The 14,386-nt window shown below is 35.2% G+C and overlaps 1 protein-coding gene across 10 annotated transcripts in view; it reads right to left on the bottom strand.

Moving 5' to 3' along the window:
* LOC149162751 (protein BREAST CANCER SUSCEPTIBILITY 2 homolog B-like) overlaps window positions 1-14,386 on the bottom strand; it is a 164,646-nt gene that overhangs the window by 85,917 nt on the left and 64,343 nt on the right. For 2 of the 10 annotated variants that reach the window (XM_089437376.1, XM_089437367.1), the window contains exons 15-21: window positions 4,761-4,953; window positions 4,370-4,576; window positions 4,131-4,288; window positions 3,890-3,952; window positions 3,564-3,765; window positions 3,216-3,383; window positions 2,714-3,095 (exon numbers count right to left, since the gene is read on the bottom strand). In XM_089437376.1, the coding sequence (XP_089293502.1) occupies window positions 3,042-3,095; window positions 3,216-3,383; window positions 3,564-3,765; window positions 3,890-3,952; window positions 4,131-4,288; window positions 4,370-4,576; window positions 4,761-4,953 (1,045 nt within the window). In that variant the 3' untranslated portion in view covers window positions 2,714-3,041. Of the gene's footprint in view, window positions 1-2,544; window positions 2,576-2,695; window positions 3,096-3,215; window positions 3,384-3,563; window positions 3,766-3,889; window positions 3,953-4,130; window positions 4,289-4,369; window positions 4,577-4,760; window positions 4,954-14,386 lie in introns of all 10 variants that reach the window. The other 8 variants (XM_089437375.1, XM_089437371.1, XM_089437373.1 and 5 more) reach the window with 8 other exon arrangements.

Raw genomic sequence — 14,386 nt, forward strand, 5'->3', positions numbered from 1 at the left:
TGACATTGGTTGTCGAACTCCTCTATCATGACCCTCCTAAAAATGTACGCATCACTCAAACAAAATCTTGATTTGACATGCTATGCTTTTTCTATCTTATGTTAATGCTTAGAGGGTGATATTAATGACAAAGATCCCTATACAAATACAAAGGTAATGACAAAGATACCTCTGGATATTAATGCTTAGAGGATGATATTAATGACAAAGATCCTGATTTTCCAACAAGACTAAAAAATTAGACATTTCTCGTGGTGGCAAGAGGCCCAAGCATAAGAAATAGATAATAGATTTACTTCTCTTTTCTAGTTTCTAGTAGTTTTTATAACTATTGACTCTTTCATATTTATTATGATATTTTTTTAAACAATATATGACAATTTAAGTTTGAAGTTGGCAATTATAACTCATTAGTAATGAATTATGAATATGATGCTTCATGAAAGTTGAAAGTTGTTTCATTTCATTCCATTTTATAACATTTCATTTCATGTTAGATATTATTTGTTGTAATGGTTACACTTAGCTTACAAGTACAACTTTGGTGATCAATGATTAAATGTTATATATTGAAGTTTGAAAGCTTGAAACTTTAAGATTGATGAATCATAAGACTCAATATGTTGTATGTTACTATGTTACTAACTTGTGAACATGGTTGATGAAGATTATAACTTCTAGATGATTGTTGTTATATGGTTCAATCTATGTTTTTTTATGTTTTCTATATCTAATTCATTATTCTACATGTTTTTGTTGACATATATGTACCAAAATATAAAATATATATATATATATATAAACGCTCTGGGATTCGCCCCCAAACCGGGAGCTTCTAAAAATGTCACTCCCGCTCCCCGCTTTCGTTCCCGCTCCCAAGTAACACTAGACCCTCAAGACATTACCCAATTCTGTGATACAATATGATCTAGTATGAACAAAAGTGCGCTTGTAATAAAATAATTTGGCCAATGTGCTAAAATTATTCCCAAACACACTTTTACAATAGACTCGATATAACACTAAGACCCGCCTAAGGCCTTGTCAATGAATTCCACCCTAGCTTTGGGGTATAAGCTAGAAGAAAAACTATATCTATAATCCGTGTTTAGAAACACACAAAATACGGTGAGGTTAAAAAACTTCCTAGGAGGAAATTCTTTGCCAAAATCCAAGGCTTACCTAGGTGTTGTTACGAATTTTAAATGGTCATACTAGCATCATTTACAATAAAACTTGCATAAATTGGGTTTACAATGATATATTCATGTTGGCAGATGACTTTGATCTTCAAAAAAAATTGTGCACTGCTTCCTTGGATTGTTGACAAAATTGTGGATAACGGACTCCACTATCGATATCTACTTATCTACCAAGATCAGGCCAGAGTTAACAAAATCATCACCCCTGGGACATGTCACTACAGGGATTCCTAGGCAGGCACTAAGGAAAAACACAAAATGCATTATTTTTCAAAGCATTAACAAAAATCTAAAGTTTCTCACTTGAGAAAATTTAATGTGCCTTTTTCAGTTCTATCATCTCTTTTTTCTTTCTACTGACCAAAATATACCTTGTGTACAACATTTGATGCACTTTTCAATTTTGAACTCCTCTTTTGATTCAAACCTCATAACTCGTGTGATAAACTGTCTTCTAGAATCATATGTGGCATTCTCATGCCATGACAAAATGAATACACAATATAAGGGAAATGTTAAATATATCAACTATTGTTCAAAAGAGCCTATTCGATGCTATGAAGGTAGTTGAAGGGGACGCTATTTTATTTCGTTGAGAAGGTAGTTTCCTGCTACTTAATCCCTAAACTCCTTAACTAACTACAACTTATCACCATTTATTGACTTTACCAATATATGACTTCCTTATATTCAACTACATTATTGGAGTGTTAATACTCCAATTGGCAACTAGGTCGGTCTCATACTCAGGTGACACAGGGTAAATTCTGACTGCTACCACTATAACCCCTAGGCCAACCACACTGCCCCCAGCACGCAGCCACGGGTAAATTGAGGGGATTTGAACATGGAAACTCATGCTACATAATACTTCATTATCACGGTGATCACCAATTGAGCCACCCCTTGGGGACGGTCAATACTCCAGTTTCAGCAGAGAGAATGCACACATTTTAACGAAGGGAGATCCCAAGAAGACCAACAATTCCTTCTTTATCAGATACGAATAAATATAAGACATATTTTCCAGATACCGCATTTCCACATAGTGATTGGCAATTCACATGTAAGATTCGAACAATACTGAGCCTTCTACTCATGATGATACACATAATTTTCTATACTCTGGAAATTAACTAGTTTATACGGATCAAAAAGCTTTGAAATCACAATACTGCTTATAATGTTGAATAGAATTAGGTGGAATTCCAACCATAGAGGGAAATTCATAGGTTGATCGCAATGCTTTTATGCACAACGTGAATTACATCCTACATATCTTGACTTGATATGAGATTACATGTGAAAACTAAAGGATTGAAAAAGTGTGTTAGAGCCTTACAATGTCTCTCACACAAAAGCTCAATATGTAACTGTGAAATGACCATACAAGGACCCATCAGAAATAAAATATAATACAGACATATCAAAATTTATAGTAAAAAAGGGAGAACATTACAAACAAGATTATGTTCAAATAACAATCTACTCACAGACATTTCATGTATTACCAATAACTCCTCCAAAATTGAAGTGATGATCCATCTGATGAGATAGAAACAACCTTGTTGCTGTAGAGCACATTAGGCTATGTTGATCATGGAGAACTGCAATCATCCAACCAATTTAACATTCAGATAACAGCATCCATTAAGGGCTGAATCCATCAGAACGATATGCAGATAACATTTTAGTGCCATTTGAGGACATTCACTTGATACCATTCCTCATCTGTACGAGCGAAAGACCGGACGATGAACAAATCCATAAAGGAAAACTTAGTTCCAGTTCTTATAAATGCTCTACTGACAGTTAAATGCCCATTCCAAATCAATTCAGTCAGATAGTATTTCTAACAATGCCAGACACTCTTCGAGAGAGATTTTCCACCATCTGCAAGCTCATTAACAATCATGCAATCCAGTTAGCCCATGGCAATCTAGATTCTAACTACTATTCAATGCTGCTGGTCCAAAGCAATATCATCAAAAAAATATGAAAATTAATGCTTACATGAAATGAGACTTTTGCCCACTTATCAACAGACTCCGCTGCTGCTTTAAGGTGAAAAAAATTGGCAACATTAAAGTTTACTGAATGTAGGGAATTTTCTGTCATTTCTGCGACCCAAAGAGAGTTATTTTGATCTCGTTTTTGCTTCAACAAATTACAAAATCCCACCTTGCAGAACAAGCAAAACAAAATGGGCTCAATGAAACAAACAAAAGAACAGAAATCTTCCAAGGCTACAGAATAGAAGTTTAAATCATAAACAGTCATCTTGCACAATCTAGAAAAGAAAAGAATACAGACTAAAATCTGATGACTGTTATACAACAATTTCAGCTCAGCAATCCTTACTGTGAAGCCTGCAAGAGAGTGATCAACAGGAATAAATGAATCACATGGTAAGGAAAAGTCAATAGCAAGGATGGACTCGGATGGTTCACATGAACTGTCAAAGTCTACAGAACTATCAGAAACAAACAACCACTGTCTCTTTCGTTTGCCATATGAATAAGGTTCTCCAACGTGCAGAACAAGAACAGCAGTATCAAACTCACTGCGCAGTATGAACAATAAAATTATCAGTGCACTAAGTTGTCTGGCAAGTAATGAAATAAATTATTGAATATGAAAATACACCAGAACTATACATATTTGTAACTCAGATAGAGTTGATGTACCTGTACAGTGGAACTTTGCCCAAATCTGACAGTAGCAATGCACTCCTCGGAGCGTACAAGAATCTTCAAGAAAAGAAAAAATATAAAATCTCAACCTTAAAATCACTAGAGTTGTTTATTGTGAAATGTAAAGAATTTGGTGATTTACCAATGTTGTCAAGAGTTTCAGTCCTATTATAAGAAGCGTCAAAGAAGAGATGAATCATGTAAGTGCAACACAGAAATGGGGAATGGCACCTACTCGAAGTTTTTGCAAATTGACTGTGGAATACGACACCATAATGTGGACTTGTTTGCTTGAAATTGAATTAAATCATGACTGTAATTATCGCCTGATTTTCCAACCAGTGGAACAAGGCCATATGCACAATAGACAGCCCCTTCTTTAAGTTCAGTAGCCTTCAAAAAGCAAGACATAAGGTTAATCAAAAACCTAGGGTGTAAAATATTTGACAAAAAATCACTGATTCCATATGTTACCTGCTTTTCTGTTGGTTGCCAAATTGTAACCAAACCTTCACGCTTTAATATACCTCTATTACCCCCTTTACAATTGATTTTATTCATGCCCTTACGGGTCAAGCCAGTTATCCTTAATCTCATTAATGGAGTTACTTTCCTTGAGTCCAAATCAGCATCTGCCAAAGCCTTTTGAATATGTTTCTCTAGGGATGCCTGCTTAGCTGCCTGAAAGATTAAAATGTTTTATAGTTTTGTATGAGTGCTAATGCAATCTATAAATTTAAAGATATATTAAGCAACACGTATGTATCTACAGAGAATCAATTTTCACTTCTAAAATAGAGTATAGTCTCAAGTTCAGCAGAGCTTGAAAAGTGGAGACAGAAAAGTTGAAATTTCCAAAGTTAACCTCTCGTTTAGATTGATAAGTTGCAAAAGCAGTAAGTTGTGTGGAAGTCATATCTGCCATTATTAATTCAGGCTCAGCAGCATTTTCAAGAACACTATAAAGTTTTTCTCCTTCATCCTTATCCTTGATCGAATCCAGTGGTAAGTTTTCATTTTCTGCTTTCAAAACGATATCCTCCACAATATGTGTGCGCCTGAAGTAACAAAAATTAACTGTAAATCAGAGTAGCAAGAGAAGATCATGAATTCCATTATGAACCACAACATACCAGATGAATCTATGGAAGGTGATAGCAAGTGGCCTTTATATTATGCTTTAATGTAATCTAAACTGCTCCAGGTGAAGAGAAAAGAAAGAGCTTGAAGGTGCTCATCAAGGAAGGCAGGTGTGAACCCAAAACTAGAATACTTTAAAAATTATGTAAGAACAAGCAAAAAACTTTCGGTTATAAACTAGGTTGTCAAGGTTCACAGGTTCAAATGCTGATATGTGGTTGTCATTTGTAAAATTGAAGTTTATCAAGGTGTGAGTGTGTGCGATACATACATACATACACACATATATATACAAAAATAAATTCACCTTGATAAAAGCAAAATGTTATTACAGTACCTGTCCCACCATGGTTCGTTTCCTTCTACATCATGTGGTCATTTGCATAGAAGGGCCAGCAAACCCCTCTAAGAGGGGTGCTGTTTGTTTCAGAGATTACCAAGGCCATTAATTTGAGCTAGGTGGTATATTTGCACAACATATATGGAATCCCACCTCTTGATAGGTGGTTGATGTTAGTTGATTAAAAAATTAAAAGCATCTTAGCGATTCTTCTATGTGTGCGTGTGTTAGGCTTAAAGCCAAAGCCTTGGCCATGACATCATAGGACTCGTTGTCACTCAAATTGTACACGTGAATGCAACAACACTCGGGGCAGGGGCTGTCACTCTAATCCCGGCCCTCTCTGTTTAACTTGTCTCCCTATAGCAGGCTACAAGGGGTAATCCCTATAGATGATATGATAAGATCAAGAGACACAACTAAATGGCCTACCAACTTGGTTAAGGATGATTGGCAAGTTTAATTATTTAAGCACCAATTGATTAAATTTATGGAATTTATTAATTAAAGACTAATGCCTTAAGAGTCAAATTACTTGTGCAATATGAATTAAAATCCAAGTTACCGGATGAACAATCGCTGTTAGGATGAGAAACTATCCTATATGAGATGCAACACCTAAAACTAAGTTAGATGCAGGCTCTTGGTTGATTTTAGTTAGGATGCCTATTCTAGGTGAAAACCCTCAATTTAGACATCTTGAAGCATGTCTCGCAAGAAGGTTGTAGAAAGAAACCCACAAGAAAGAGGCTATGGCCTCATTAACGATATCTCCTATGAGGTTATAAAAACCCAGGCACCTCTGTTCCTACAAGGGATATCCACAAGAGAACTACAAGGTCACTTGTTTTAACCTTAGTGCAAGGGTCAAGTGTCGCAAGCCAAGAAAGAGGGGTTGTCCTATCTTTCTATCAACCAAGCTTATGCTTGGAGGTAAATTTATTAATGCACATCTAATCCTAGAATGATATGCAAGATATGAGTGAATGCTTCAATGAGATTAATTAATTAGATTAAGTACTCCAACAAGACAAGTTATCTTAGATATTCAATAGAAGAGCAATTTAAATGAAGCACTTAACAACTGAACTGTCTCAAATGAAGCAAGATGGGGAAAAGATATTACAATTAGCCAAAGCTGGATTGGTCTTACTATCACTTATGATCACAGAATCACTTAAAAAACAAGATTAGCTAATAATTCCAAGTGATTAGCAATATTAGGCAATCAAGATATACAACAAGATTTGCAATAAACAATGATTCAACAAATGAAGCCCAATTCGAAATAAAGTGAAAAGATCTTCCAAAGGAACAAACTTTGAATTACTCCAATAATCAAATGCTCATCAATGATATTCAATGATTTAGTAAATGACAAGATATGCTATGAGCTCAATGACATCCACCACAATGATTATCCAAGATTAGATTTCCAATGTTTAGCCAATTAATACCAATGTCAGATATATCATTTAAGCGCTACGAAATCAGAAATCAATGCAGAGATAAGTTCTTTAGAGATTGATAACAGAGATTGTTATGATGAAATTTACTACCTTGAGAATAAAACACTTATATACAAGCAAACACTCTACTATTAGCTTAGGAGAACCTAGTTATAAGATCATATTAGTGTTAAGCAAAATGATTTCTTATTGCTGCAACTTTGTATATCAGACTTTAATATGTTTATATCAAATATTAGAAATCACATGATCGTCCCCCAAAATCACGTAGAAAATTGTGAATGCAATGCCACAACTCTTTCTTAACACTTGAAATTTAATGTGAGATGGTTAGAGGCTTATGCCAAAGTGTTTTAGAGCTTATTTAAGATGTGTATTCAGAGATTATACCGTTGTCAACAACATACTTCTGATCTAATTCATGAAACAATGAGGAAGAGGGTGTGTTGACCACTACGTGTCAATGACCCATAGCAGTACACCCCCTTTTTTCGCTAAAGGGATAGCGTCTGATCAATGTGTCCGTGTCGTTCAATTATCATCATCAACCTAACCATCATGTTATAATGTAAACCTCCTCTGCATATATATGATGTAAATAATCTCAGTAGATCTGCATCATGTATGTAATTGCCTAGGTAAACCTACTTTTCTAGTGACGATCTACATTCTGGGAGGTTTTTTGTCTCACGATCCATTCTCGGATGGTCGGCAGAGTTTTCCTTCAGTCTTACCCCAGAGCCGGATTGGATTTTGTCACTGGGATCTTAGCAGTGTTGCACGAATCGCGATTTTATCGCGATAAAATCGTAAAATCGCGATTTTTTAAATTTCGCGATATAATCGGCCGATAAAAACAAAATTATTTTTTTTGCCCGATTTTTATGAAAAAAAAAAAATATATATATATATATATATTTATTTATTTATTTATTTATGAGGAGGAGGAGGTGACCCAAGCTACCCCTGTCACCAGTAGAGGACGTGGTCTACCTCCTGTAGCTCCTAGTTCTTCAGCTTCTAGAGCACAGCAGAGTCTACTGCCAACTCCACCGACATCTACATCTAGAGGGGCAAAGGAAATCAGTAGTATTAGACTTTAGTTATTTGGTTCATTTCATTGTATATGACATTATGACTCATGATATGAGATACATTATTATACTTTTTGTTTATATTTTGAGGCTGAGTTGGGAGTCATGAGTCAGGACTTACTATTCAGGACATGATTCACTGTTATGTGTGATGTGGCACTAGAAATGATATTAAACATCTTATATATTAGTTCTTTTATCATATTTATGTGTCAATGTATTTATTTTATGTTGTAGATGCTTTAGATATTAAAAAAATTGAAAAAAAAAATGAATATTTTTTGTATGTTATGATTTTTTTCCGATTTTTTCCTGATTTTTACAATTTTTTCCGACTTTTTCCTCGCGCCAATTTGATCCCAATAACGATTAGTGCAACATTGGATCTTAGGCGAGTCCTAGTATTCTAGATCGAGTCTATGTAAAAGTGATTTTGGAATAATCCTAATTATTTGATTAGGTTATTTTATTACAAATTGTTTGCTCTGCTGGATTATATTTGTGTCGCAAAAATGGGTAGTCTGAGAGGATATATTAATAATGGATTTTCCCCCTTGTGATATAAAAAAAAAATGAAAACCATGATGTAAAGTGTCTTGAGGGTTGGAAAAATAATTTATCCCCTCATAGGTTGATAAATTAAATGTTCAAGCCAAAAATTAATTAAAATCGTAAGCCAAAAATTTAATTAATTCTAGGTCTTAAGTAAATTTAAATTCTCCAAAGGCAAAATTTGTCAGTCCTTAAAAATTAAATTTTAAGAGGCCCAATGACTAAGGTAAATTAATTATTTTGTAAATTTTTAGCCTTTGATCCCTGGGGTTAAGTCAAAGTCAAAATTTTGGGGAAATTAACTCAAAAATTTAAATTTTGAGTTAATTAAAATGCATTTAAATGAAAAAATCAAATTTCCAAATATTTAAATATTTCGATGAATGAGATTAAAATGAATTTTAATCTTCCTCAACGGTCGAAATTGCTTTGACGATGATCACTCGAACTAGCTGTTGGAGGATTTATCTTTAAATAGGAAGTCATTTGTCAGTCGATCTATCCGACCTTTGAGTCGTGTGCTTAGCAAGAAGCTCTTGTGTAATCTTTTTCTGGATAATAAAGAAAGACTTTGGGGTTAAGTTTTGCTGGTGTTACTCTTCATGGGAATACTATAAGATGTGTTGTTTTCATGCATAATTTTTTCTAAAGCCATTGATGATAGTTTCTAAAGAGTGATTTGAGTACAGATATCTTGCTCAATTGTTGGGGTTTGAATAATAATCTAAATTTTGAACATAATAGCAGGTATCTCTATTTGTCTGAGTTTTATTATTATTTTCTCGCTCTATTTTTAATGGTTGGATTGAGTTTTGCAGGAAAATCTTGATTTTAGATCCTCGGGCGTTAGGGGAAGTTTTCAGTTGGACCAGCCAACTCCCGATCAGTGTTTTCTGAGAAGCCCAGTAAAATTAATCCCAAGCTTATCATAAGATTTTTTGTTGGTGATGCACGAAGGGTTTCGAGCTAGCACCTCCTTAAAATTTAAAAAAAAATATGTGGGAAATTGATAGATTTGGCTGTTGAGAGCCTTAGATTACCAGATTTGGGAACGGATTTGAACTCATACTCCTCAGATTTGATAGATCTACCATTCTTGTGCATAGATCTGTAAATTATTTTTGGTTTTTTGACTTGGGTTTTTCTGGGTTTTAGTTTTTTTATCATTATACATATCGTTTGGGTGTTTTCTTGTTGTCGTGCAACTATAGATCTAAGATGGAAATTTGTGTGGAGTCCAGATCTAGGCCCTAGAGGGTAAGATTTGGATCTCTAGGGTTTATTTACATAATTTTACAAAGATATTATTTAAATTTTTGCAATCCAAGGGTTGTGGAATATTTTAGATCTGGAAACTTTCATGAGGGTTTCGGGAATAAATCTAAAGCAAAAGGATTTAACATTTTAATCAAAATTTCTGGAAATATTTCAAAGGATTTTTTAGCTACCATTTCTGAGTTTTTAGATCTACTGGCTGGGTTTTCGTTTCGCTGCAAAATTTCAAATTGTTTTTAGAGAAACCCTTTTATTCTCCCTTGCTATTGGCATCGCTCCTCCATTCATGCGTTTTGCCTTCCCCTGCTACTCGAGCTCCTTTCAAAACCCTAGTCGTCCTTCGTCTCTTCGAGATTTTCGCTGCATGTCCTCGTCTTTTCCATCTGCTGCGTCCTCCTCTTGTTGCCCTCCTCTCCACGGCATCCCTTTCCTTCTTATCCCTGCACGTTATTTTGCCTTTGTTGCCTTATCGTTCTCGCAGCCCCACCTTTCTCTCTGCATCAATCTGCAGCTCCCTTCCTTCATGTGGCCCTCTCCATCACGGCCTTCTCTTCGCGCAACTCCCCATCCCTTCCGCTGTCTCATCTGCGTGTTGTCGTCGTCCTACAAGCCCGCATTTCCTCCTTGCTCAAACGTGATCCCTCGTTGTTGCGTATTCCTTTCTCCTCACCCTTGTTCTCCCACGCAGTCTTCTTCCATCCTTGTCGCCGTCATTGTTTTCTCTTCATCCGCTGACCTATAGGTAAACATAAACTCTCATTCAACTTTCTCCTTCTTTTTTTTACTTTTATTTTTTATTTGTATATACGTTAGGGGTTAGGGTTAGTGTATTTCCGTTTTCATTTGAGATTCAATTTTGTATTGATTTTGATTTGTTTGTTGATTTCTGATTTTTATATTTTTTTGTTTTTGATTTTAATTATTTTGTTTTTACTTATGATTCTTTGATTTTGATTTTTTGATTACCCTTTTCTTTTTTATTTTTGATTTCATTTTTGTTTTACATTTTATCATTTTTTTATGATTTTGATTTTATTTATTTTCCTTTGAAAAACATAAAAATTTCTAAAATTTAAAAATCTATAAAATCTATCAAAAAAAAATTAAGTCACTATAAAATTGAGAATGAAATAAATTAAAGGTGGGTTTGCGCTTTCACATTAAATATTTTTAATGTGGCCTATCGCCCATTAAAATTTTAATTTATTAACCCTTTGATTTAGTTTGATTTCTTCATTTACCACATTAAAATTATTGCCTAAGGAATAATTAAAATTCTAATTTAAAATTCCTTGGTGTTTTTGGTGATTAAATGCAATTTTTGTATTTCTCTATTGTCAAGTGTGATTAATGTTTTAAAAATTATATTGGCGATAGGAGAAAGATAATTAATTCTAGATCTGGGTTATTGAAGAAAATCATTTTTAATCTAGAATCATTGTTTAGCATTTAATTTTCATAAGTCTTCATGGAATTTAATTGCTAGATATATTGCAGTTTTGAGCATTCACACTTAATTGTTCATGATCGTCGCTTTGCCACATATATAAATTACTTGGGATATCTTGTTTCTGTTCAGTCTATGGTTAATCGAATACTAAGGCACTGGTCTATAATCATTTCTATCATGTGGTTGTGTCTTGTGTTTAATCTATTCATCTCAGTTGACCAAGATTTGTTCTAAATTCATCAGGTTGTCCATCTTCAAGTCTCCTAGAGCCTGTGTTTCACAGGCTATTCTCATTCATTCACCTTAGGGACTACCCCCCTTGACTTGTCTAGGAGAGAATCTAAACAGAGTGAGTAAGGATTAGAGTGACAACCCTTACTCTAAGCATTGTCGCAGTGCCTAGACACTTTATGCAACAACAGGGTGGAAGAGGCAAACCCTTGAGCCTAGAGGTCTAGTTTGATAACTAGTTGACCTTTCAATGGACTAGAACTTATTCAAACACTTGCAACACAATTTGTTAGCCTAAAATAGGATAGATCAGCCCTCTTCCAGTGATGGTTAGCGCTTCTAGGGCTGGTTGATGGATTGTTGAGCTATTTTAGGCCTTGAAACCCTTGTCAAAGAGCTTAGCAAGTATGCAAAAAAATTAGTTAGCAAGGAAAACCCAAGATTTATGGCTCAAAATGATAGAAATCAATTACAAACAATTGCCAAACTTACCCCAACCCTGCAACCACAAAGATTGGTGTCAAATTCAAGGTTACTTAGGAGCGGGAGCGAAAACGGGGAGCGAGAGCAGGGGCGACATTTTCATAAGCTCACGGTTTGGAAGCGATTTTTTATATAATATATATTCTTTTATATTCTTTATATTTTGATGCACATATGTCAACAAAAGCATGTAAAATGACGAATTAGATATAAAAAACATAAAAACATAGATTGAACCATATAACAACAATCATCTAGAAGTTATAATCTTCATCAACAACGTCCACAAGTTAGTAACATAGTAACATACAACATATTGAGTGTCATGATTCATCAATCTTAAAGTTTCAAGCTTTCAGAATTCAATATATAACATTTATCATCATTGATCACCAAAGTTGTACTTGTAAGCTAACTGTAACCATTACAACAAATAATATCTAACATGAAATGAAATGTTATAAAATGAAATGAAATTAAACAACTTTCAACTTTCAGGAAGCATCATATTCATAATTCATTACCAATGAGTTATAATTGCCAACTTCAAACTTCAAACTTAAATTGTCATATATTGTTTACAAAAAATATCATAATATATATGAAAGAGTCAACAGTTATAAAAACTACTACAAACGAGAAAAGACAAGTAAATTTATTATCTATTGCTAATGCTTGGGCCTCTTGCCGCCACGAGAAATGTCTAATTTTTTAGTCTTGTTGGAAAATAGGGATCTTTGCCATTAATATCACCCTCTAAGCATTAATATCCAGAGGTATCTCTATCATTACCTTTGGATCTATATAGGGATCTCTGTCATTAATATCACCCTCTAAGCATTAACATAAGATAGAAAAAACATGGCATGTCAAGTCAAGATTTTGTTTGAGTGATGGGTACATTTTTAGTAGGGTCATGATAGAGGAGTTCGACAACCAATGTCACTAACATAAAGGTACATAGAGGGATTGGTGCTCTTGATTAAATACGAGTTCCATAGCCTAATATATGACAAAATCCAAAGGAAACATTGTAATCCCCCCAATCCTGAAATCCTGAAAAACTGAAAAGTCTGTTGGATTTTCACTGAGATCTAAAATTCTACTTTCTCCATATGAAATCCAATAAAGTCGGAACCACTCTCAAACATACTGAGTCATTTCATGGTAATGTTAAAAATTTAAGTAAAAAGATGAAAATGAAGATTAAGGAGAATGGAGAATGTCAAGATGAAAATGAAGATTAAGGAGAATGTCACTTTTACTTTAAGAATTTAACATTACCATGAATCACATATCAATACTAGGGCAATAGGCTTGATCATTAGGCTACCCTAATGAAAAATTATTTGTTTCTTTGAAAAAAATTGCATTTGGAATGTTACTACAAAAAAGACTAGTGAGCTCCCCTAATCGCTCCCTCAAAACCAGGGAGCATTTTTTTTAGTGGGAGCGCAAATTGGGAGCGGGTTCGTGGAGGGAGGGGGGGCTCCACTGCAAACCTAGTCAAATTAAATGCCAAAGCCCCACAAATATGCCAAAAAATGACTGCAACTAGGGAAAAAAAGGACAAATAGGCCTGTGGTTGGGGAGACCAAGCCCTAAAAGGGCTCAGCCTAGGGCTACAGGCCCTTCTAGGCCTGCGGCAAGGACGGAAGAGGCCTCTAAGCAATGTTGCACGAAGCAGGGACGAAACGGGGACGTTTTTTGGAAGCAGGGACGCGAAAGCGTCTGCTATATATATATATTTTTTTTACTTTTTTGCATTTATATTCAAAACTTGCTTCTGCTATATATATATATATTCGGAAGCCTAACACTTCGTACAGCTGAAGCACCGTCCAAAACGCATTTCGGAAAAACCAAAACACAGTTTGAAAAAACCAAAATGTGGTTCGGAAAAACCGAAACGCGTTTCGGGCACACTCTTCCTGAAATTTCCAGGAAGCATGTTTATCAGCCCGAAACGCGTTTCAAACGATGCATCCCCCACGCATCCATACGGATCGCAGATCAAGGTTTTGATCCGGGGGGCGGGGGGACGTTTCCTGCAACACTACATCTAAAGCCTACCGCAAGCCCAATTAAGGCTACAGCTTGATGGGAAAAGGCCCTAAGGCTTGCGGCGAAGCCCAAAGGGTTGTCACTTGGGTTACAATGCCCACAAAGGGCTACAACTACCCCTAAAAGGCCTCTAAGGCCTGCGGCACCCCTGCAAAGCAAAAATTTCCCTGCAAATGCCACAAAATGCATGCAGCGTCCTCTTCTAGCTTGGAAGTTGAGCAAGAGTGACCCGGAAGGGCTAGATCTTAACCTCAAGGGCCTCGATCAGCCTTCCTCTCTTCAAGAGCTTGATTCCTCACTTGCAAAATTAAATGGAGAAGACCCAAGAACCCAATATATACAAAAAAATAAAATAAACCCCAAAACACAATAATTATTTACAAAACTTCAAAT

Source organism: Pinus tabuliformis, chromosome 5_2 (genome assembly GCF_031772625.1).
Source record: "Pinus tabuliformis cultivar Carrire ecotype Pingquan chromosome 5_2, CPIR1, whole genome shotgun sequence".
In the NCBI taxonomy this organism is placed as follows: Eukaryota; Viridiplantae; Streptophyta; class Pinopsida; order Pinales; family Pinaceae; genus Pinus; species Pinus tabuliformis.